This window comes from Micromys minutus, assembly GCF_963924665.1.
Source record: "Micromys minutus genome assembly, chromosome: 24".
NCBI lineage: Eukaryota > Metazoa > Chordata > Mammalia > Rodentia > Muridae > Micromys > Micromys minutus.
This window is the reverse complement of record NC_137959.1, coordinates 48785803-48812138: the sequence shown is the minus strand read 5'-3', so window position 1 is coordinate 48812138 and position 26336 is coordinate 48785803. Positions and strand designations below refer to the sequence as shown.

General features: G+C 44.6%; 1 protein-coding gene across 1 annotated transcript in view; it reads right to left on the bottom strand.

The window, feature by feature from the left end:
* PARD3 (par-3 family cell polarity regulator) overlaps nucleotides 1-26336 on the bottom strand; it is a 509642-nt gene that overhangs the window by 407207 nt on the left and 76099 nt on the right. Inside the window, 1 exon segment of the mRNA XM_080936664.1 lies at nucleotides 17772-17873. Coding sequence (XP_080792790.1) covers nucleotides 17772-17873 — 102 coding nt within the window.

The following is a 26336-nucleotide window of genomic DNA, read 5'->3' as shown; positions in this document are numbered from 1 at the left end:
GTGCATTTCATAAGCATCAGTATAATCCAACAACAATGAGTCCCAGCAGCTTCCACCCCAATACTCCATAGTGACTTCCTCGATTCCCCCAGAGACTGGTAATCATCACCAGAAAGGACTGAACTCCTTTGTTTATAGACAAACCCTTTGGCTTAGTCAGGGTTTTTTATTCCTGTACAAAACATCATGACCAAAGAAGCAAGCTGGGGAGGAAAGGGTTTGCTCAGCTTACAGTTCCACATTGCTGTTCATCACTAAAGGAAGTCAGGACTGGAACCCAAGCAGGCCAGGAAGCAGGAGTTGATGCAGAGGCCATGGAGGGATGTTATTTACTGGCTTGCTTCCCCTGGCTTGCTCAGTTTGCTTTCATATAGCACCCAAGACCACCAGCCCAGAGATGATACCACTCAAAATGAGTCCTCCTTTGATAACTAATTGAGAAATGCCTTGCAGCTGGATCTCATGGAGGCATTTCCTCAAGGGAGGCTCATTTTTCTGAGATAACTTCACCTTGTGTCAAGTTCACATACAAAACCAGCCAGTACACCCCTGCTTAGGAACTAGCAGTTCCCACAATGAACTCCAGAAGTAGTAAGCATAGCTTTGATGGCCTAGCCATGACCAAGAGCTGACATTCTTTGAAGAATGACATTCTTAGATTGGGCTAAGGAAAATGTTCAGAGATGCTTGGCGTCTGGCTAAGCTGCCCCACAAGACCCACAGTGTGTCCATGAAGGACTCACTGGTCAAAAAGCAGATTCTGTTACCTCTGACACTGATGACTGTTAGATGCAACTTCAGGGCAAAAATAAGACTCCAGGAAGAGACAGTGCATGTGCCCCAGTCACACAAGACATGAGCTCACAAGACATCTGTAGATGTATATTTTTCTCAGCCAACTTTAATAAGGATTCAACCTCCCCCTAGTCCAGCACCCACAAGACACAGTGGAAAGGAAAGGTTATTAGGATACGGGGAAGAGAGCCAAGACTCTAGTCTTTGTTGTTCTCAGTCCAGTCCACTAGCAAGCACCACACACGAATCAGCAGCTGCAGACTAGTCCACTCAGCAGACACCACACAGGAATCAGCAAGGGCAGTTCAATTCAGAAGAAACCATAAGGCCTGCCAACTGGCCCAAGTCTGTGGAAGTAGCAAGAAGCCACAGAAACCTCACAAGAAGTTCTCTGAGTTTTCTTCTTTGTGAAGTCACCACAAGCAGAGCTCAGCAATGCAGTGTGAGATGAACCAATACATCATGTATGTCAGCAATGCTAGCGAGGCGAAGCAAAGCAAGCCAATGCTTGAGCTCCCGCTGTCTCTGGGTCATATTTACATTCTTTCTTAACATCACACGGCCTTTCATGTGTATGCACCAGCAAAACGTCATTTGGCATAACCGACTTCCCAAAGAAACCAGACATTTCCACTCCACAACCCACACCTTGTCTTTATTAATTGGTTTAACGTGAAACTGACAACCTTTTAAGAAATTCGGGTATGAATGCATGGTCCTAATGAGACCAAGTGAGGAAAAACACACTGGGGGCAGGTAAAATTGTGAAGAAAAAAAAAACAGTTCAAAGAGCTATCAGAGAACCCCACTGTCCACTTCTTGAAAAGGACCCTCAAACTAAAGAATGTGAGGGTAAAAACAACTAGTGTGTGTAAGGTAACAGCGTCTCTCAAATGGTTCACCCCCTGAAGCAGCACCGAGTGACAGGAATGGCTGGCATTCATAGGCGTCCTGAGAGGTGGACACAGAGCTAAGCTAAATGAACCAAACTTTGCCATTCAGAATGCGAGAATCTCCCTGCCTTCCCACGGGAAAACACCCATGAATCTACAGCCACACACAGCTGTTTAAGTGACACGGGTCAGCAGAATACCTGTGCTGCTAATATCAGCCAAGTTCAGGCCAGAGCCAATCACATTTATCTACTTCTTACACCTTTTCCTTGATGTCACTGAATCTGTTCACATGTCAGATTCAAAACTTTGGGATCTCGCACAGCCTGCTTGTTAACATGAGGGCACTGAGCTGCCACACGGGTACACGGCACCGGGGAGAAAGAAAAAAAAATGCTTTTAATGCCTTTATTTCTTTTCTCTTACATGACAAACACTTCCTTTGAACCCAAAACTCCGCTGACCACACTGAGCACATTAAAAGCCTTTAGCAATACACAGTCCTCAGCATCTCTGGGGACTGACCCCAGGATCCACACAGGTGCGAACTGGGTAGTTGCTCAAGTTGCTAGTGTCAAGATGGTGCAAACATTTTTCAGAGAATCACTCACACAAACCTTGACATGCTATGGTGGTGCCGGGGGTCATGCCAGGCAAGCGCTGGCTCCCCCTGCATCCATTAAATCGTGTTATATTACACGGTATCTTAACAGAACCATTCAGCCGCCATGTTACATTGTTTAGGGAATGACAGACAGGAAGGTCTGTATGTTCAAAACAATTGCAATTTTTAGGGTCTGTTTTTATTTTTACTTTTCTGGAATATTTCTGACTTGGGGTTGAGTTCACAGATGCTAAATTTATACATTACAGGGTTGGCTATATTGGCTCCTCAAACAGGTTTTTTTAAAAAAAAAAAACTTTTAATTAAAAAACCCACTTCCCTTATGATCAGATTTCATGTGCTTTATCAAATTCACTCAAGCTTATCTTATAGTGACAATTTGAAAATGGGTCCATTCAAAAGAAAAATAACATTAGCTCCACTTATACAACAACCATTCCTTTAAAAAATAAATAGAATCTGAACTGTATATAACACAAATACAATGTATCTTACAATGTATCTTTTAGGGCCATCTGCTTGGCTCTTTCAAAGTATATGTTTTTATATATCTTTGTATCTTTTAAGTTCCCATTGATTTCTTTGTATATTTTATTTACAATGTGAACTGGTGGCACCCTAAGTTGTGTTTCTCCCAAGCAAACAGAGTGGGGCCTGACATGGGACAGAAACAGAGAAAGTGGAATATGGGCTGAATATGAGTGCTGGTCTACCAAACCAAAAAAACAAAACAAAACAAAACAAAAAAACCCACAGGACCCATTGTGAGGGTGCGCAGGGGAACAAAGACACTCTCCCTGTCTGGACAGTGCTCTAAAGATGCTGCATTTTCGTGCAAGGGCAGAAATGAAGCTGCAGTGGGTATCTGTGCTCTGTAACCCAAATCCTTGTGAACAGGGCACAGAGAAAACGCTAGGGGGCAGTATGACCATCTATAATCTAAGAAGAATTTTGGTTTCTAAGAACTAAGGCATAAACACAAGACTCAGGGAGGGTGAACCAAGCAGGCATCACGACCCACACCTTTAATTGCAGCCCTGGGACCTTGAAGCAGGAGAATTGCCGCCTGTATCCAGACAGTCTGAGCTACATAGTGAAATCCTGTATTTAAAACAAAGCAAAAAATGACCAAAAGGAAGAAAATGAAGGGCCAGAAGAGATGTGGCTTTACGGTCACAGAGGTGCCCTGTGCTCATTTGACATGGATTTCCTATTTATAATCGCTGATGGTCAGTCGATCAGATATTTGCAAGGAAGAGCCTGGGAACAGACCTCTCATGCAGGTGCAATGTGATTTTTTCCAACCTCTAATTTGTATATAACAAGACATTGTGTCTGGTTTTTGTACGTTTAATGCTTATCTGCTCCTGGTCTGAGCTGGGTAACAGGGAGGGCATCTACAGAGAGCTATGGGGCCCCCTCCTGTGACCCTGAGTTGAGCATAACCAAGTCCTCTTTGTCCCCATGTATCCTAGGCTAGCCTTGCTTTGATGTGTAGGCAAGGATGACTTTCGATTTCTAATGAGCCATAAAGAACTGAATATAAAACACATTTTCTGCTCTCTATATGGGGCTCTTTGGGGCTTCCCTACTCAAAATATAATTTTTACCTTTTATGGTAAAGTAATCCTCCATTTGCAGCACAATCCATTCAATAGTTTCCTGAGATGACTAACCTAAATTCCAGGAAATATTACATGGTAACACATGACAGACATGCTTGCTGTCTGTAGAGAATTTAAATGTTGTTAGGGAAGATGCAATTATCAATGTTTAAGTTTTCGTACTAATTAAATCTTGGCTCAATGACAGAAACAGAGGGACAAGTGTAATGGAAGCAACTGTGGGCTTCAAAGGATGATGGTTGAAGTGTTATCTCTTTTCTTTCCACAGAGCTGGTGCAAGAAGATTCTAGCTCTGCCCACTGACTCTTGCATCCTTGCACACAAAAGGACCAATCTGACAAGACCCAACAGGGGTTTGCTCTCCCTTCCAGCTCTAGGGCTAGCTAGGTACTTCAAATGCTCCCTGACGCCAATAATTAAACATCTGGTAATAGGGACCTACATGTGCCTGCAGAGCTTGCCGTCCTCTTCATTGATGGTGTGCATGCTGGGAACTAATAGGACTTGGTGATGATCAACTCAGGTCCACGAGAGGGGTTCCCTACAGTGATCTGTTTATCAGCTCAGACCAGAGAACAGATGCTGCATCAAACTTGCAAAAAAGCCGAGCAAGGACATGTGTCAGCTAGAGGGGTGCATACTGTGAGCAGCAACCTTTGCAAAACATTTGAAACTGCACCTGCAGTGTGGGATGGGCCAGCTGCCCCCTTCCCTATATTTAACTCCACACAGAATCACTTCTGGGTGCACACCTTAACTCTAACCTTCAGGCAGAGAGCCCAGGACCAGTGGAGCTTTGGCTAGTGCACAGATAAATGATACATTTTTAAAAAAGATAAAATAAAAAGACAAATGCTTTTAAAGACTATCCCATGCTTACCTGAGTCTAAGTTGAAAAACAAAAAGAGAGAAGCAAGAATTCAAAGATGCTTGTGGGAGTCTGAAATTCATTTGGTGATAAAAAAGAATCTTTGTGGAAATAAAATTTAAAAAAAAAAAACCCACTTTGTGTCCTTAAATTAATTGATAACTTTTTATACCAGCTGTCCCCAAACCATGAGATTTTGCTAATTAGCACATCACTGATATCGTTTTGGTTTTTGTTTTACCTCCATCTAAACTTTTCCTGGAGATCAAAACAACAACAAAAGAACCTACCCACATCTATTTTTTAGAAGACTTTTTAGATTTTATATCCTTTGGTACAGAGACATGAAAGCACGTGCAGGTGTTCGTTAAAGGCCAGGGGATGTGTCATGTGACAATATTACTCCGAGAATGTTTCTCAAAGTCACCTTCTGGTCTAATTTGCTCAATCCTGAATATCCTAGGACAGTGAGGATCCACCAGAGAAAACATAATTTCCCACACTGAGGTGTGTGCCTGAGGTGAATGAACAATGCAGGGGCTAGCCTGGGGTGAGAGACAAATTAAAGGACTGAGGCTGAGACATTCAAACTCCAAAGTCAGATGGAAGAGGCTCCTGGTGGGTGGGGCTCAGCCCTGAGGATGGGAGGCAGGTCAGGCTATATATGTGGTTCCCTTAGCAAAAGGACTAGGAAGAAGTTAGGAGACAGACTGGCCTTGATCCTCCAAAGCCAAGGGAAGCTGCCAGGAAACATAAAAGGAAAGGGGATAAGAATCGGAAGGAATGGGCACTTCCACTGCTAGATGATGCTGGCCAGTAGACAAACAGAGCAGAAAAGTCAAGGTCCAGTCCAATCCTGCCACCAGGCTCCACCTGGCATCAGGGAGCACCTGGCAAATCAAAGACCACAAGGTTTTAAGCCACAAAGTGGTCTCTACAGTTGCTTCATGATTGCTGACCTAGAACCTCTGTAAGATAAAGATATCGGAAGTAATTCTCTGTCAGAGTTGACCACCAGGTCAGTCAGAACTGACAGCTGGGTCAGTTGCTACTACCCTTAAATTTAAAATAAATATGGGTGTATCTGAGTGTCTGCTCATTTCTACAGTTAGACTGGTTAGAATTTACCCACAAATTCCACTTGCTCATAAAAACTGTGTAAGAATGCACACAGCACTAGCTCGGCGAACACTGAGACGCTGATCCCCGGGACAAAGGACGCCACCCAGCAAGGGACCAGAGACTTGTGCCAGACAGAGGATCTTCAGTACCAGCACAGCTGGGATGCAGAGCAAGTCCATCTGCCTGGAGCCACTTCCATTGTGGGGGGAGAAAGGCATCTGACAGTGTTTAAAGTCATCACTGTGACCGAGAAACTTTGTAGCTTTTCCTCCCTGCATCTTTGAATCCTTATGTAGCTCTCACCCAGATGCGTGCAATGTTTACTGACATGTATGTTGGCAGTACTGACCCTTTTAGGAAGTGGCTGGGGAAGAGTCACTGACCATACCACTGAACTGAGCAGCTGGATTAATAACTGTGTTATTGAGGTGAGATAAGGGATTTAGCCCTGAGATCAATACACCTCGAATCCCACACTGGCCTCCAGAGTAGCAGAGGATGACCTTGCCGATGACCTTTGACTGCTGATCCCATGTTCACCACTCAAGCCCTGGAATTATAGGCCTGCCCGTCACGTCTAGGACTAAATCCAGGGGTTCAAGAATGCTAAGCAAGAGAGTCAAAGCTCAAACGAGTGACGTCACATTATTATTTTCCTTCAGTCTGGATCTATCATTCTTTATACCCCAGTTCAGCCAATTAACTGCTTCATGCAACCCCACCCCCGCCCCACACCTGACCCCACCCCCACGCCTAGAACTAGGTAACCCCCAGGAGGAATTAAAAACTGGAGATTTCTCAACAAGGAAAGTAGTTGGTCTTGTTTTTTTTTTTTTTTTTTTTTGGTTTTTTGTTTTTTGTTTTGTTTTGTTTTGCTTAAAGCAAAGAGTTCCTGCCATAAAGTAATCAGAGGGAAGCAAATATTTCAGATTTGTTTGGAGTTTGTGGGTCAAAATCTCCTGAGTACTGTTGATAAATGGACATTTTTACCCAATTGCTTATGGGAAAGCTATAATTAAACATTTAAAAATTGTAAGGTAAACTGAGACGTTACCCTTGAATAATGTTATATACATGTGTAGATACCACATTAACAGAGGTTGCTGAGGAAGCGAAAACCTGCATGTACAATACATGAATGAGGAGAAATTAAGATTCATATCATTTTAATATTATAACAAAGCAAGGTTATTGAAAGACTGATCAGGAATATATTTGTCCTGCAGGTGAGTTTTTCTTCTAAGATCAGGAGGTAATTCCGCCAAAGAAAAGCCTCACTTGCGTGGTATTATTGTTGTTGTTGTTGTTGTTGTTGTTGTTGTTGTTGTTGCTGCTGCTGCTATTGTTTTTGTTGTCATTGTTGTTGTGGTCTAAGCCATTATTCCTTTCACAAACATAAAAGGTAGATAGAATTGCTGCCACCTTATAAAACAAGAAAACACACTTGCATCCATTCCTAGCAAGTAGCTCCCTGGCAGTATACTTAGCTAGAATACACACAAGTTCTAGAGTTCCGTGCAGTTCTCAGCACATCTATTTATCTGCATGTTTCATCAACCACGAGTGCAGTATCCACAGTGGAGAGAAAGGCTCATTTAAAAATACATCTGAGGGAGCTGGAGAGATGGCTCGGCAGCTAAGAACTGGCTGTTCTTTTAAAGGATGGTTCCTTTAAGCACTGGCTGCTCTTCTTGCTTCTGAGGGCACGGCGAATGCAGGGTACACAGACATATATGTGCAGACACACACACTCACATAGACACACACTCACACAATAAATAAATCTATTAAAAATCTACAACCATGGGATACAAAGCTAAATCCAACTGACGGTAATTCTATTAACTGTCACCTTTAGTGACAAAGACAATCACAACGGCACACTTATGTGTGCTGCCTTCTTGTATTCTGTGCACACTTACAGAGAAGTTACATTGAGATTGTTTCTGACTTGCTTCCAGCATACAGGTGGTCTCTGTAACAGGAAGGACAACAGGCAGGAAGGAGAAACAGAAAATGTTCCAGGCAAAGCAGAACACGCGCAGCACTGGCTTAGCGGGTGCTGAGAAGCTGACCCCCGAAACAGAAGACACCACCCAGCAGTGAACCAGGAGTTGTGCTAGAGCAGCTTCACCACAGGCACCGCTGAGCTACAGAGCAAGCCCATATTATTCGTACAGCCTAAGTCTATATACTCAGCACTCAGAGTAAAATAAATTGTCAAGAAAACACAGCTCCGCCTACTTTCTGTCGTTTTTTTAATTTGGAACTCTGAAAGCTGAAAAGAGTAAACTATAACTCTCTGAAATACTTTCTATGAAAGTGAGCACACTGGCAAACTTTCTTCCAGTGCTGTGTTGCACATTAAAGTTACCTAATCCTTTTTCTTTTCCCAGCATGTTTTGGTAACATAAATACAACCACTGAAGTATGGCTTAGGGGATTACCCATGAGAAACTGGAATCTTTGGGCAACATGTGAGATACAACCTTGACACTTTGTGTAAGAAGTAATTAGACACACAAACAACACACATCCACACAGAACCTGGGAGCAAGGCAAAAACCAGCAAGTCTTTGAAAAAAGGTGTTCAAATTAATTAGGAAGCTTTTTTCCCAAAGAATATTAAGAAATGAACACAGAGAAGAGGGAGGTTTTTCAGTCCTCAAGGAAGTTTAAAGGGGTCAGAAAGCTCGGTACCAACCTGCCTTTTGCTGACTCTTGAAGTAGCTCTTTTGAGGTTCAAAGACCTTGACTGCCGCAGGGCCTTCACTGAGTCCTTCCTGGAGGCACCAGAAAAGGAGAAATACCTCCCTGTACATTTCTGCCTGGCTTGGTCTGCCATTTCTGGCCATCAGAAAAGGGGGAAAAAATATCCAAGATGTCCCACACTGCAAACCCGTCTACAGAACAAAACGGCCCCTCAATGTTCACAAACCCCAAACATCCAGTCTACCATCTCCTGGATTCTCAGGAAGGAACAACAGCCTGTAACAGCTCATCCCCAGTCCATCCACACTAGATCGGACCTCCCTGTGTGCCGGCCAAGACTATGCAGGCCAGGCAATGTGGTTCTCATATCACCCAGGGACAGGCCCCAAAGCACCAAATTAAAACACCCTTCACCAGTTAAACAGGCTTGATGGTTGGTCAAGACTAAAACTGGGTGTAGTAACACACCCTGGCAGTAGGTATGTATGAGTAAACCCATCGAGTCAAGGAAGTCTCTAGCTCATTCTGCAATAAGGCAGCAGGGTTCCAGCTCAGCCGCCACCACACTGCAAAGCCTCCTTGGGGACTGCTGGACTTGAGCTCTGAGACCGTTCTCCTCTTCCAGTGAATGAGAAGTGCATACATAATACAAAGGGAAATGCAGAATTAAAAATACATAATAGGATGGCTCAATGGTTAAGAACACTGACTGCTCTTCCAAAGGTCCTGAGTTCAAATCCCAGCAACCACATGGTGGCTCACAGCCATCTGTAATGAAATCTGATGCCTTCTTCTGTGTGTCTGAGGACAGCGACAGTGTACTTATATATGACAAATAAATTTTTTTTGAAAAAGAATGCATAATTATCATGCACTCTGGCTCTAGGGTATCCTTTCTCATACCTGGAAAGGGTAATAAAGGGTAATAAATTCTCTGAAAATTTACAATATAACAAAAATGCTGATTATACCAAGATTTATATATATATATATATATATATATATATATATATAATATATACATATATATTACACATATATAATATATATAACAAGAGCTGGAAAGACGGTTCCATAGTTAAGAACACTTGTTGCTATTGCAGAAGAACTGAGTTTAGTTCCTAACACCCATATGATGGCTCACTGAAGTTTCAACAAATCTGATGCCCTCCTTGAACACCAGACATTCATGTAGAGCACTCACATACGCACATGTGAAAACTGTCACACAAAATGAGTCTAAAAGTTAAGAAATCTACAAAACTCAAGGCTTTAGGGGAGATGCCTCAGTGAACAGTGAAGAAAACGCTCACTACACAAGTGTGAGGATCTAAGTTCAAATCTCCAGAACACACATAAAGGCAGGTCGGCAATTCCAGGTTTCCCAGGTGAGCTGGGAGGCAGAACTGGAGAACCCCTGAAGCACATAGACCTGGCGGGAGAGGCATCTGCCAATAAGCTGAGTTTAATCACTGGATACACATGGTAGAGAGGACCAACTCCTGCAAGCTGTTCTCGGACTTCCACACATGGGCTAATAGCAGGATCTGTTTCAAGTGTCATTTCCAGAAAATGTGTGTGAAGAAAAAGCTAACAAAATTACATGTCTGTCTGTCTGTCTGGGGAGAGCAGGAAAACTTAACAGCATTTAACAGCATTTTAGCATTCTCAAATACTAAAAATATCAACCTGAACTCTCAGGTACCTTTCTTTCAGAAGAATATATACATTGACATTACACTGGGAACTGTTACAATCCAATATGCAGAAGCCTGTACGTTCTGTCCAGCAACTACAGATGAATTCCATTGCCAGCCCAGTCCTCATGAAACTGAGGACTGGTAAAAATAGAGAAACTAATCACCTCTACAGAATAGCCAGAACAGCATGGTTAGCACTTGAGTCCATGTTTGCTTCTAAGTCTTTGGGAGCGGGTGTTAAAGCGGTAACACACTAGTAGTGGTGTTGATGACCAGTTGCAGAAGGTGCCTGCCGTTTCCAGGTCCAATCTAAAACCAGTACATCAGTTCTTAAGCATAAGCACTGCCCCCACTTACAGATGGGAAAACTGAGGCAGACTATGTGGCTCCAGGCACCACAATACAAGGTGTCCCTGGGATGTGAGAAAACACAACAGAAGCACAGTCGTAAGCTTGCAGTGGCTACAAGAGTAGCTGCCTTCATTCCTCTTGCCTAACTAGGTAGCACGTCCACAGTTATCCCTGAGATAGCTTTTAATCACCCCCCATACTGAGTCATACAGAAGCTGAAGACACAAAAGCTGTTGCTATCCTAAATTCTATTTAGAGATGCCCAAATGCTTTCTTCCTATTGGAATTAAACAAAAGTAGGATTTTCAAGGAAAAAATACATTAAGGTTGGTAGTTCAAAGACACCCCTCCCGATCTATCTTACATCCAGCTCTCAGAAAAACATTGCGTTAAACATTCTAACTTTTCCCACTAACTATAATTATTTCTGCTAAAATTAAACTATACTGAGGCTAGAGAAATGGTTCAGCAACAACACTGGCTGCTCTTGTAGAGGACCTGGGTTTGGTTACCAGCACCCACAGGGAGACTAATGGCCTTCTTTACAGGCTTCAGGACCTCCAATGCCCTCCTCTGGCTTCTTCAGGCACCAGAAACACGTGTGATAAATACATGTACACGCAGGCAAAACACTCAAATGCGTAAAGTAAATTGAAATAAATTAAATTTCAAAATAAAATAAAATTTTAAGGCTTCAAAATATATTAGCCTACTGTCTCAGTGATTTTAGTGAGTTTACCTCTGTGTCACAAATGGACCTATGCTTGGGTTTCCATTATCTAACCCCTCACCAGAGGTGAGGCTCAGAGTCAGCAGAGTTAATCTGTGTTACTTCCTGCCTCTCACTGGCATCTGGCTACTTGGAAACATTCCAGCCTTGATGACAGCCCACTGTCACCTTCATTCTCCAGCCTCTATCAGCCTCTTGCCTCCTGGGAAAACCTGCTGCCAACCAGCTCAGACCCCCACGGAAGGGTCTGTTTCTCAAGTGCAAATATGATCACCTCCTAGACCCTCCATTCTTGCTATAACTATAACGCTAAAGCCCAACAAATAAAGGCTACACCAGAAAGCATAACTCATCAACCAATTTCCAAACGTGTGCCAGTTCACAGACCCAGAACCCCTCTTAATGAAGGAAAGCCAGATCCCCTTAAGGAAGGACCTTGCTAACAATGCTGAAGAGTTTTGACATTACCCTTCTGCTCTTCCTTCTTTGGAAGGATGTACGGTCTTTCATTAGGGTAACTGCACCGTGCGGGAAGAGAAATAATCAGACTTCCTGGACTGATTGAACACTAGTTCTAAACTGGCACTGACTCTAGGAGGCACTGAGAGGCCTCCTGAGAGCAGAGGTGTTTGGTGATCAGGTGACCCACAGAGCTTTGACTGAGGTCTAAGTTGCAGTAAGATCAGTGGGCCCCAGACTCGCCTGTGCTTATTCCCCCAGCTCTAGAGTATAAAATAGGAATAGTTGAAGTTGAAAGAATTCCCACACTGATGTCCTGACCTGTGGGAAGGAGCTGCCTCCATCAGAGAGAATAGTGAGGCAAAACTACATCACCATCCTGGAGGAACTGCAGGAACTGAAGACAACATCAAGAACTTGAATGATATAGAGTATCATTGAATGATATAGAGTAGAATGATAAGGGTAGAGGACCCCTTAGTGCCTCCCTCAAACTGTGCAGAAGACAGATAGAAAGTCTTGTGTATTGCATGGATGTATCACCTGTCAGTTAAAAAAGTCCATGGCCCATGGCTTAGGCAAGAAATAGAGGTAGGGCATCAGGAGAGAGAAAAGATTCTAGAAGAGAGAAGGCAGGAAAGTCCATCAAAAGCTGTGTGGCAGAATGCTGGCTGGAATGAATGGGATATTTTAAGTTATGATCTAGTCAGAAAAAAGCCTAGCTCCATGGCCAAGGCATTTGTAAATGTATTTTGAGTCTGAGCCTTATTTCTGGGATGCATGGGGCCGGGAGCAAGAAGCAGGGTTTAACTTCTACAAATGGATCGTGGGGAATGACAACTGACTGCCAAAAACTAAACCAAGCAGTAACTCCAACTGTGGCAGCTGAGCCAGGCATGGTGAATGTACCGGAACAGATCTCCCGGAACTCGGTACACAGCTATTGATCTAGCAAACGCCTTTTCCTTGGTATCTGTGACAGGAACCACCAGAAGCAACATGCCTTGCCAGCAGTATACCGTTAACAATTTTACCTCGAGTGCATATTGACTCTCTTGCCCTATGTCTTAACTTAGTCTGAAGGGCTTTGTCTTGTTGTTGAATTTTATTGTTTATTGTATATGTATGAGTGTGTTTCTGAATGTGTGTGTGTGTGTGTGTGTGTGTGTGTCTGTGCAAGGAGTCCAGAAGAGGGCATAGGATTCCCCCAAGTCCCAGAAGTAGAGTTAAAGATGGTTGTAAGTTGCTGTGTGGGCGCTGAGGATTAACTCCAGATCCTCTAGAAGGGAAGCCAGTGCTCTTAGCCACTGAGCCCTCTGTCCAGCTCCAGTTTGTGTTAATGACATTACCTGAGTAGATCCAGTGAGCAGGACGCAGAGTCAATTTGGACTTGTTGGTAATGCAATTGTGTATCAGAGGAGGGTAAATAAGTCTAACAGAAAGTCAAGGGCTTCCTACCTTAGTGAAAATTCTAGGAGCCCAGGCATGTAGGGCATGCGGAGATATTCCTAATGTGAAGGATAAATACCAAGAATCCTCCCACCACCCAGACAGTGGAGCTAGTTTAGTGAGCCTGTTTGGATTCTGAAAGTAGCAAATTCCTCATTTGGGTGTATTCCTCCGGCCCATATACCAAGTGACTCAGAAACCTGCTGGCTTTGAGTAAGGCCCAGAGTGCCAACAAGTCCAGGCTGCTGTACAGGCTGCTCCACTATCTGAGCCTTATGATCCAGTAGATCCAATAGTAATTAAGGTGACAGCGGCAGACAGGGATGTTTGAAATCTCTAGCAAAACCCACTGGGTGATTCACAGTAGAAACCCTTGAGATTTTATAACAAGGTTCTACCACAATCTGCAACTAAGTATTTTCCCTTTGAGAGGCAACTCTTGGCCTGCTGTTGGTCCTCAGTAGAAACTGAATGTTTGACAATGAGCCACCAAGTTCCTACCCAACCTGAACTGCCATCATGAGCCAGGTGTGATTTGATCCACCAAGTTGTCAAGATTAATCTGCAAAGCAGCAATTCATCAGATCAATTGGTATGTGAGTGTTCCCATGCCCGAAAAATGGTCCTGAGGGTACAAAGAAAAGGTGTTCATATGCCTATAGTTCCTATTCCTGTTACAATGTTCCAAGTATGTACTTATACCCTCATGGAGTGTGGTATGCCCAATAATTGGTTGGCAGAAGAAGAGAGAAATAGGATCTGGCTTACCAACCGTTCTGAATACTATGCAGATGTGGATAGCTGCTAAGAACTATAGCCCTGAAGGCTCTATGAAGACTCTCATGAAGAGACTCTTCACAGTGAGCAGAATGCCAGTGAGTGGTTATGCTCACACATTTTGCAAGATGCATAATTAAATACTGGCTCATGGGCTGTAGCCCATTGCCTGGCAGATGGGCAGTGATGTGAAAAGAACCTGGCTGGTAGGAAGGACATTTGGGGAAGAGGATGCAAACAGAACTGACCACATAGACGAAAGGTGTAAAGATACATCTCCCATGTCAATGGGTGTCCAGGGTGAATGAATGTTCATCAAGGTGACTTCAGCAGAGAAGGAGTTTGTAACAGGTACTATCAACTATTCCGTAGGCACACAACCTATTTCCACAATCATTCCTGCTGTTTCCCAATGGAACCAAGAACAAAGCAGTCATGACGGCAGAGACAGAGATGATACATGAGCTCAACAGCATGGACTCACCAAGGCTGACCTGGCTGCAACTCCTGCTGAGTGCCAGCAGCAGAGACCAAAGCTGAGCTCCCAGTACAGCACCATTCATGAGGGTCATCACCTAGCAACTTGGAGTTAGGCTGACTACACTGAGACCACTTCCATCACTGAAGGGACAGCACCTTGTCCTTACTGGAATAGATACGTGTTCTGGTTATGGATTAGCCTTTTCCACACACAGTGCTTCTGTCAAAACTACTGTGTGGTCTTATATAATGTATTATCTACTGTCATGGTATTCCATTCAGTTTTGCTTCTTGCCAAGAAACTCATGTCATAGCCAAAGAGTGTGGCAGTGTCCCATGGTCATGAAGTTCATTGGTCTTGCTGTGATAATCATTACTGTGAAGCACGTAGTTGAAGTCACAGTTATAACACCAATTAGATGTCAACAGCCCAGAAGGCTGGAACAGGGTTTTCCAAGATACTATATGCTTTGAATCAGTGGCCAATGCATGGCACTGTCTCTCCTACAGCTGGGACCCACTAGCCCAGGAATCGGAAAAAGGAATGGTACACTTGCTATCACCCACACTGACCCACTTTGAAACAGCTTTCTGTTCCAGTGACTTTTTACGCTCTGATGGTCCAAAACTTTTGTTTTTAGTGTACATATGTGAGGAGGGGTCTTTCTTCCAGGAGACACAATACACATTCCATTGAACTGGAAGTTCAGACTTCCTCCTTGCCTCTTGGGGTTTCAGATACTCTTAAACCAAGAAGCTAAGAAGGAAACAACAGTGTAAGGAGGAATGGTTAATCTACACTATGAGGGAGAAATTGGGTTGTTTCTCTACAGTGGAGGTGTGTGTGTGTGTGTGTGTGTGTGTGTGTGTGTGTGTGTGTAACAGGAGATTCTTTAGGACTCTCTTGGTTCTACCATGTCCCGTGATTAAAGTCAATAGGAAACTACAACAATCTAATTTAGGCAGGTTGACAAAAGGCACAGACCATTCAGGATTGAAAATATGAGTTAACTTCCCAAGAAAAGACCCAAGACATGCTGAGGTATGGTCTGACAGTGGAGGAAATACAAAATGGGTAGTAGAGGAAAGCAGTCATATACCAGCTAAGTCCACATGGTAACCAACGTGCTCCTCGCCGATGCATTCTGCTTAAAAAATTTAAAGTGTGTGTGCACGTATACACGTAAACTGAGCAGATGTGTGTGTGTGTGTGTGTGTTTTCTGTCCTCTTGTTTCTTTACTATGCATCATAACATCAGATGAAATAATCAATGGTTAAGTGTTGTGAATCTGCATTACCATATTTAAGTTGTGAGACACTAAAATCTCAGCATTCTTCAGGGGCTTTAGAGTATATTTTAAGTATGGCTGTATGCACCAATCAAACAAGGAGTAGACTTTTGACGGCTCATCTGGATTTCCAACCTGACTGGATCAACTCAAATGAAAGCCACTGGACACCTGCTTACTTGAAATGGGAAGACTCAGTCTAATGTGGGCAGCACCTTCTAGTGACAGCTTACAGAAGAAGGACGCTTTGCTCCGGGTGTCCTCACCTCACTCTCGATGCCAGGTTCACCTGCCCTTCCACTACAGCGCCAAGGCCAACCTCCTCAAGTTCCCAGTGCAGACTTACAGCAAGCAGCTCTCCAGGAATCCTCCAGACCTGGAGGTGCTGAGACGTCTCACGCTGTGAACTGAGCAACTACTGGATTCTTGGCCTCTCCAGTGTCAGAAAGACATTGTTAGGCTACCTGAACTGTATGTATTGTGTAAGGCATGCTAATAAATCCCCCCCCCCACACACAGACACACACACAAACACACACACACACACAGAGACAAGCTCATTTAGAGAACCCTGACAAATGCAGATGTTTGTACCAGAAGTAGTTCTAGAGAAACAGAATTGTGAGGTTAAATTTCTCTAGCGGGCTCCGTGGTATCTGAAGCTGGCTCTCCAACTCTTTAAAGCCGACAAACCGACCCCAGCCTCACTGCTCTCAGGAAACCATGTGAGAGTGACCACTGCCACACAAGTTCTCAAGGGAAAATGGCCCCCAAGGAAACCATCATCAACTCACAAACAGGCCTAAAAGATCTGCATATTTTGACACAGTATGTTCCTGGCTCATGTAGCTACAAAAGACAAACCCCATAGTGACAGGTGCTGACAAGTCAGTCCCCCTTGAATTTCTCAACATTTGTACCGAAGACTCATGCTTTTCTTCAGATCGTGAGAAAATACGACCAGTTTCTGTCCAACTCAGAGCAGGCACGATATCAACTATCGTGAGCGCTGGTTTGAACAAGAGTCAACAGCTGTGCTCACCAACTCAGCCCAACAACGGCATGGAGAGAAGGGGGCAGAGCATCATTCATTGGTGAGTATCCTCTAGCCTCCTAGAGTGGCCTGGCTGGTTTTAATGCCCTGTGTGAACCCTGGAGTGTGATGAGGACATAGCGCTACCTTCAGCTGCCTCCACACAGCTGTGGTAATGCAACTTAGTCTGCAGCTATAAGCCCTTGTGCAATTCCAGTTCAAGCCAAACACAGTGTGAGGTGTGGGCACAAAGCTCTTTACGCCCATCCCCTCTTGTTGCCTCACTGCAATAAATAATCTGTTGGCGTCTATATTCGGGGTGAAACACCCAGCCATATGTCTTTATCATGCTAGGAGATACTCTCCTCCCATTGCTTCCAAGCAGGCAGAGGAGCATGCATAAACAGACTTGGGCTGCTATGGTTGTGACATGAATGTACTAGGCAGCCTTTAAGGTGGTAGTGAGAAGCCACAGGCCAAAGGCATCAGGAGGGGCAGCTTCTCGAGAAGAATGCACATACATCGAACACAGAAATGCCTAGAGCATACACACTCATCTTGGAGCAAGTCAGTGGCTCAGCAAGGCTCAGGCATCACACAGGAGCATCTCTGAGCCAGCACTGGGCCCATGACTAGGAGAACTCACGCATTCATAATGGTGGACTTGTGCTGTCAAGGCATGTTTGAAAAAAGAGGGGAAATGAAGAATACTTGGTGGTGTTTACGCTGTAAATACTTCCATTTAAAAAATTCTAAGGCTGAAGTATGAAATCCCAGCATCAGAAAAAACATCACAGCCTGGCATCAGGACACTGAGGAGAGAGTGGTGGCCCGGTGCAGACCACCCCAGCCATGAACTCACTCTGTCTTTGTCATCGGCAACGTCACAAAGGATGTCATCCAGGTCTAGAATCCCTCCGTCCCCATGCTCCAAGCGATGCACCTGTATCCAGTAGTTTGGATCCTGAGCAAAAAAACACAAATGTCAGACACATGAGTGTCACCGAAAGGAAACGCAACAATTTAAATTCAATAACTCCCTGACCGTTAAAGAGGATGTCGATCATTACTACAGCCAATTAAAACTCCAGACAGGGCTCAACTCATGGTACAGTCTTTCTCGATGAATAGGTCATTCATATACACTTCCTCTTGGCTCAGTACTCTTCATTATTGTGACAGGAAAACTGGCCTCGGTGGCCGATTTCTCTCAAGCAGATCAGACTTCCTATTGTTTGATATACAAGCTACGCAAGAACCCCCGAGTGGCCATCCATAGAAACAACTATTTAGCAGTGCACACTCTGCATCTGAAGACTCACATTTGCTAACCTGCAGATAGCAGGCTGCACACCCTGGAGAGCTACGTGCTCCTCTCAAATGGGCCTCTACAGACAGATCGGCGCATGGACCCAGAAAACTATGGTGCAAGCCTTTGTTTATGATGGTCAAGCCCAGCCCACATGCATTGTATGTAATACACTATTTAAAGCACTTCATCAAACTATGTGGTGCAGGACCTTTGGCTTCGAAAGTAGAACTGGGGGAGAAAAGAAAAAAAAGGATAGCACTTAAAACTCTTAAGTATACCAGTCAAAGAAAGTATTCTCCATTCTAGGTAACGCTGCAACTGTCTCTCCAATGTACATACGCCACAAGCAGACATTTTAAACCCATGATCTAAACTACATTGTCTGTTTAATAAAACAGTGGTACTCCAAGGCGGCCATGACCTACGTGGCTTTGTCTTAATCACATTCCACTTCAGGGATGCATGACTTTGCCCTGAACTTATAGAACTAGCTGTCAGTTTGCTGTGGGAACTCAGATGAAGAGTAAACGCATTTCTGTTGCCTTCTCAAAAGGAGTGGAGGTCAGATGGTCAGAGCTGACACCCAACAACGAAATGACCTGCATCGCTCTTTGGGAGTGACTAACACTCCTCAACCCCAGGCCAGGCTGATGCCTCAGCGCCACCCGGCAACCCACAAATGTCGCACCACAAGAGAATGGATGCTATGACTCATCTCGCTCATCAAAAAGGAAAGAGCAACGGGGAAAGGCCAAGTTCAAGTTCACGAATAACTCTGCTCAGCTTGTTCCTTTAGAACCAGGCAGGGCAGCTGGGCTGCCGTCGGCCTCGAAATCTTTGGTTTCTCCATCCTTCCACACCAACGAGGAGCCCTCAACGCAGCTTCCTTCTCCATCCTACTAGCAGGAGTCTTCCAGAGTCAACCCAAACAGTCCATAACCTTCCCAACAGGCAACTCAGGGCATGGAGAACCCCATAAGTAATGAGACAAAGACAAAATTTAAAAGGCTTTATAGAAACACAACTAAAGTGATCTTTAAAGTGGGGAGGGGGCAAGACTAGAAGTGATTCAGGTAAGAGCACAAACTGTTCTTCCAGGGGACCCAACTGAGTCAAGTTCCCAGCACCAAACTCTGGTCCCAGGGAATCTGATGCCCTTTTCTGGCCCCCAGAGATACTGAACATGATGAAAATTCACACATGCGGGCGAAACACCCATACTCATAAAAGGTGAATGAAATCTAGAGAGAGATACAGAAACAGAAAGAGACAGAGACAGTGATGGAGACAGAGACGCAGAGAGAGCCCACTTTGGCTATCCTAAGCTCAACATAGGATGCTAAAGACAAACTCCTGTGAAAAGGACAGTGGAAGAAACTTGTCATTAAATAGTCATGACCTGAGCAATGTTAAGCAAGAACATATCCTTGTCTGTAGGGAATGCCTGCTGATGTGCACGTGAGAAAGGGTCATCCTTTTGTAACATGTGGTCATATGGATGCGTGCTTGTGACACAGGAAGAAGGTTAATGCCATTCCCTGTCAACAGCTAAGAAGCCAGGCAACGAGTTGATTTGCTCATTGGAGAAAGAAAAGTGTTGTCTGTCATTTTAAAATAACAGGGGAAGTGTTCAAGATCAAAGGGACTAAAAGTCATGATGATATTCAAATGTGGTTCTTGTCTGGATCCTTGTTAGAGTTGTAAAAAAAAAAAAAAGCAGGCTAGAAATGTAGCTCAATGCTAAAGGCCCCAATTGCCCTTCAAATTACCACAATTTTTTTAATAAGGTTGTAGTGCTGTAATGAACCTGGGCCCTTCCACACGCTACGTAAATACTGTCCCACTAAGACAAGTCCCAGCTTAACACTAAGGCACTGTCTCACTCACTTTCAAAAGCTGGCCTTTGATTCGCTCCCTATACTTCCTTGAACAGGCCTGCTACATCATATCTAATACATGCAAAAAAGTTTAAAGTCATCATAAAAGACATTTGGGAACTACTTAAAAACTGTCACTGTAAATTATATAAATGACCATTAGAAGTTGCTGATTTTCCTAATTGTGATAATGGGCTGTGGACGCTGAAGGAAATGCTCTTCTTGGAGAATGTATTATGACATATTCATAAGCTAAGTGTCATGACATTGGCTATTGTTTTAAAATCGCCTGTTCAAGCTGAAGGACGCTCAGTCGGTAAAGCACCTGCCTTGCAAGCAAGGGAACCAGAGTCCAGTCCCCAGAACAAAGAAAACCTGACAGGAGATGCGGCTTGTGCTTGAATTTCCAGAGCCTGAGAAGCAGGAAGAGGGGATTCCTGGTGCTAGCTGACCAGATGGCCAGACGGTCAAAGCCAATTGGTGAACTCCAGGTCAATGAGACTCTGCCTCAACAGAAGTGGACAGTGTACCCAAAGTAGTACCCCATCCTCCACACACGCACACACACTCACACACACATATATACTCACGCATACATACTGTACAACATGCATCTAGGAAAATATAAACTGTCCTGAGTCTCGTAACCAAGAAAGTTAACACAGAGAATTGGTTATAAGACAAGGAAGAGCCAAGTGAGGTTGTTGAGCAGAGAAGCCTAAGAAAGCCACTGTCCTCCATGCTAAAAGACTAAAGGAGATGGTAGCACAGGCAGGGGTGGAGGTGCTGGGGCTGGAATCTGAGGCGAGACTGAGTCCAGGGTGGGAGCTGGGACATGTCCTGTGGAACATCATCACATGGCACATTCCCCACCGTGCCTCCGACTGCTCAGCCCGGACAGCTGTCAGTAGATATGGCTAATGCCCAACTATTCTTGGACTGTCCCATAACACACTGGAAAGCAGAGTAACTTTGAACTAATGTGGTAACTGAGTTCATGACAACACAGGAAGCCAGGATGGAAAATTTTAATTGATGCTAAGGATGAAATAGGAGGCATTTTACATGTGCATGGCAATTAATCTACCCACTGAGTTCAGCCTCCAACCCACTATGCAACTGGGGACGGGGAGGGATTTGGTATCATGTAAATAAATCTTTTTAAAGGCTTAAAATTGAAACTATCTACACATCCAATAGCTAAGAATATGGGGAGATAAAACTCCAGATAAACATGCAGTTTTCTGAAACAAGCTGAGCGTATCCAATCCATGGAACAATGAACAGCAATTCAAGTTTTCCCCCCAGGACTGGAGATGCAGCTCGGTTGGTAGATGGCTTGCCTAGCATGTGTGAAGACAGCATTCCACTCAGTGCACGCATAAACCAGGTGTGGTGGCCTGTGGTGATAACCCCGGCACTCGGAAAAGTGAAGGCAAGGAAAGCAGATTCAAGGTCATCCTTGGCTTCTTGGGAGTTCCAGGACAGCTTGGTCTACACGAGGCCCTTTCTTTAAAAAGGGGGGGGGGGGAACTCCCCAGAACACTCTCTGTTCAGGAGAAGTAACCTCCAGGATCCAACTTTGATTTCTCCTACAGTCTTTGATCTAGCCATGTAAACAACTGGTGAATGCATCTCTTCCTTTCCTGCAGCTTCTCGGTCTTGTGCAGTGCTGAGCACTCAATTACTGAAGATCTGAGAAGCTGGCCAAAGTAGCCAACACATAAAGGAGAAACTGAACCAAGAGAAAAGCCTTACACATGACAAGGTCTTTTTAAAATTGGAGGAGAAGGACAACGACGACAGTGTCATGTCTAGGGAAGAACTTGTCTGGCAAAGTGCTCAGCACACTCACATAAGGACCCGAGTGTGCTCTCCTGAAGTCATGGCTTCTGAAACAATCTAGGCATGGTATCCTGTCTCTGTAATCCCAGGGACAAAAGACACTGGAGATACCTAGGGTGCACTGCTCAGTCAGCTTAGCATACTTGGTGATTCCAGGTTCAATGAGAAACTGTCTCAGAAAAGAATGGACAGAGTCTAAGAAACTATATATAAGGTTGATCTCTGGCCTACATACAGACATGCAGGTGTATATACACAGACACACACATACGCACACATACAGACACACACATATATACATGAACACATAAACATATAGACACACACAGGCACATATAGACATATACCTGCACATATACACAGACATACACATATGCAGACACACACACAGTCATGTATACATACACACAAACACACTCACATATACAGACACATAAAGACACAAACACACATATATACACATGAACACACACACACAAACATACATATACATATACACCCAGACACACACACACACACACACACACACCACCACCACCACCACCATCACCACCACCAGCAAGATCACCTATCAGACAGTATCTTTCACTTCCTGGAATATACAGAAAGAATCCCTTGCACCAAGTTATAGGCCATGATTCCAACAGAATTGGAGCCAAGCTACAGAAAAAACAATCCATGGTCTCAAAATAGGGTCCGGGACCCCAAATAACCATTTCTCTCATACACAGCAAAAAGAAAATCCAAATAACCACCCTAGAAGATCCTTAAAGATAGTCATCAGCTGAGAAAAGAAAATCTACACTGTGTGTTCACTCCCCAGGCAGCAAAGAGGAAACTCAACTCAGACCAAAGGAAACTCTGACCTGAAAGAGCATGCCCACGGAAATACAACCCACTCTCTCACGGGCTCAGAAAGCTCTGGGTCAAACAAAGCAACTTGGAAACAGCTCCCTTCTCCCACTTAATCCAAACCCACCTCTTGGCTTGTTCCTATATAACAAAAAAGGTATTTTAAAAACAACAACAGCAATAAAATCCTTTCTCAGCTTACAAAATCTCAAACACACATGGTAATCCCATACACCTGGATATCCTAAATAGGACTGAAGCAAAGGAAATACTAAGCTATTTGAGGAAAATAACCAGACACCAAGCATCCGGAAGACCTACCTTTGCTTCCCTCCTTGGAAGCCTGGGCAAGCAGTTAGCCAACTTATGGCTCTTCCACTCAAACTCAGCCCAGCCCACCCTGTGAGGGCTCTCCGTCGAGGCCCCACAGCACCACATTGTCACAACCCCAGTGTGGAGCAAGGCAGGGCCCTAGACGCTGGTGCTCTGCGTGCAACTCCAAACAACCATGAGAGGGTGGCCAGTCCAAGCTAGAAGGTGAGTTGAACTGCCCTTGCCAAAAGTGGAGCTCCCTCTCCTCCCAGAGGACTCTAATCCTCAGTCAAGGGAGGATCTATGATGGTATCTTCAAAGGGTGACCCTTCCTGTGGCTCTGCCATCTACTGGCGAGGAACATAACAGTCAAGGTAGAGTAGCAGAGGCTCACAGGAAAGACCTGTGACAGGCATGTACCTGTCTGTCTGTCCTGCAGACCAAGGCACTGGGCTCTCCTACCTCCTACTGTGAGTGCTTGTCTGCTCCTTCTGGAGAGGCAGGCTCACTCCTCCCACTGCGGTGCTCTTTCCCACACTCCACTTCCTGGCATAGATGTGTTTCTTCCTGGCACTGGCCAGCAATCCACATTTATCTATCCCACTCAGTCCGTCCACCGCAGATGAAATGGCAGAAACCTCGTGCTGGAAACACTGCCGTTCATTACCCTGACAAATATTTAGATAACAGTCTTCACTCGTCGGGGATGTTGGGCAACAGATAAGCCCCCACCCTCCTAGAGATGGCTCTGCCTTTATTCTCCGCCAAAAACAATCGATTTTTAGAAACATTCTATTAACTTTTGGATAACGTCATATCGTGTATTTTGCTCATGCTTACCACCCTCCCAACTCCTCCCAGATCCACCCACGCCTTCCTACCACGCCCCCAACTTCCTGTCCTCATTTTACTTTGAATTTTTTTTAACTTACCCATCTTACCCATGTTAAGCTGTTCATGTATATACTCCTGGGTGTGGGGCCACCCACTAGTGCCTGGTTGACCTTCCAGGAGCCATACCCCTAAGGAAAGTGTCCATGACCCCTCAGTTAGTGGTAGAGTCTAGGGAACCCCTTCCTCCTCTGTGCCGCATTGGAATACTGGCTGGCTTGATTTTGTTTAGGTCCTGTGCAGACAACCACACCTGCTGTGATGTGTTAAGCACATTGGCCCAGTCTCGTTCAGAAGATGCTGTGTTGGCCCAATATCTAGCACTCCCCTCCTCCCCCCATCTCTCTCTCTCTCTCTCTCTCTCTCTCTCTCTCTCTCTCTCTCTCTCTCTCTCTCTCTCTCACACACACACACACACACACACAACCCTGGCCCTTAAAATTATTCCGTACCCTCTTCGATGATGGTGCCTGAGCCTAGGGGCAAGTGCATGGCAAATGTCCTTTCTGTGGCTGGTTCGACCTATGATTAATGCTTATTCTGACATAAGGAAGTTCTTTAATAAGGGCTAACCCCACAGAGCTTCTCTGTACAGCTTATAGTGACATATTTAGGAATATACTCATTACAAAATTAAAGAAATGGAGCCCATGAACTGGAGAGAGAGCAAGGGGGAATATGGGAGAGGAAGTGGAAGCAGGAATGGATTCTAAAATTATGTTTTGATTTTGATTTTTTAAAAAGTAAAAGGAAGGAAGGAAGGAAGGAAGGAAGGAAGGAAGGAAGGAACTGCCTCAACATATTTAGAGAGCAGACTGATAGCCCCAAATCCCCAAACACCATGGGCTTTGGCAACCAGACCAGCCTCCCCAAGTGACACTCCCAAGCACACTTAAAGTTCCTTATAAAATCCTGCTTGGAAACAAAGAAACAAATTAGCTGTGTAGGAACTCCAAAGGATGTAATTACACAGCTGGTAATTAGGAAACAGACTTCCTCAAATGACAACACTGGAAACTACCACATTATCAGATGAGGGAGGGACACCGGAGTAAAACAGGTCTGGGAGGTTCAGCCACAGAGGTAAGCAGTGGGGAGATCCAGCTTCGCAGGAGACGTGAGTGGGGGCTTACAGGGACAGCCAGAGTGGGGAGTGGGCAGTCTGCAGACACGGGGATAGAGCAGGGGCTTACATGACATATCCAGAGAGCGGTGGCAATGTCTGGGCGAGCACTGGACGCCCCACAGGCTTCCTTACAGGTCAAGCTGTTGGAAGCAATTCTTCTATTACTTGGTTCCTCCTCTCAGGTGACTCTGATTGTGTGAGTTCACAAAAGCAACCACACATAAACATAAATACAACAGGGTTCTGAGCTTTGTGGGACCACCACCTGGTAAGCTTTCCAAACCCCAAATTCCTGCTCTTTTAGCCCCCAGCAGACTCTTGAGGAATCCCTGAGAGGCAGTGCCTGCTGGTCCACCCACTTCTGGAGGACTCAACCTCAGCCACAGGCAGAGATAAGAGCATTTTGAGGGCACTCACCACTGGCCAATTAAGAACAGTCATAGAGCTCGGGTGTAGCTCAGTGGTTGAATGTGTTCATAGCATGAGCCAGGCAGGACCTGAGTTCTGTCCCCAGCACCAACAAAAAATAAAACAGAACATGTCACCCAGTCTGAAGGAAGCATTTTGGAACACATGAGTACAACCAGTTCCAGGAGCACACTCCAGTCCTGCAGGACTTAAAAGAGTTCAAAATCAGCACCCAGTTACAGAAACCAAACACCACCTTAGAGATAAGAGGACCTCAGAACCCCGAGATGCTGAAGACAAAGCAAGAATGCTTTCAAAGGAACCATCATTTCAACAGGGGGATCTTAGGAGAAAGTGAGGGCTCAGAACACTCCCAGCGTGTGACCTGGACATCCACAGGACCTGAGCACCCACATTTCCACGCCCCTGCCAGATGAGAACAGGGCAGAGAGCCCATGCTCAGGATCCGATCCTCAAGCACTGCCAGAGATTCTTTGTGTTAAGCAACTGTGGTAAGGAGATGCCTGCTGTGCACCAAGGGGCTCAAAAAACCCAAAACTTACAGGTTTGAGGGGAGGGCACAGGAAAAATCCCAAACCACAGCTGGTTTAAGTTCAGAAACTATAAAGAGAGTTTGAATATTTTATCAGAACTCCTTCTAAACTAAAGTTTAGTTTTCCAGCTAAAACCCCCACCCCTCAACATGTTTAATAGCTCCTTAAACACTCCCTGAATAGAATGTAGTAGCTCTTCCTGTTTATCAAAAGACTAAAATAGCCAGCTGGCCAACAAGACTACACAAGG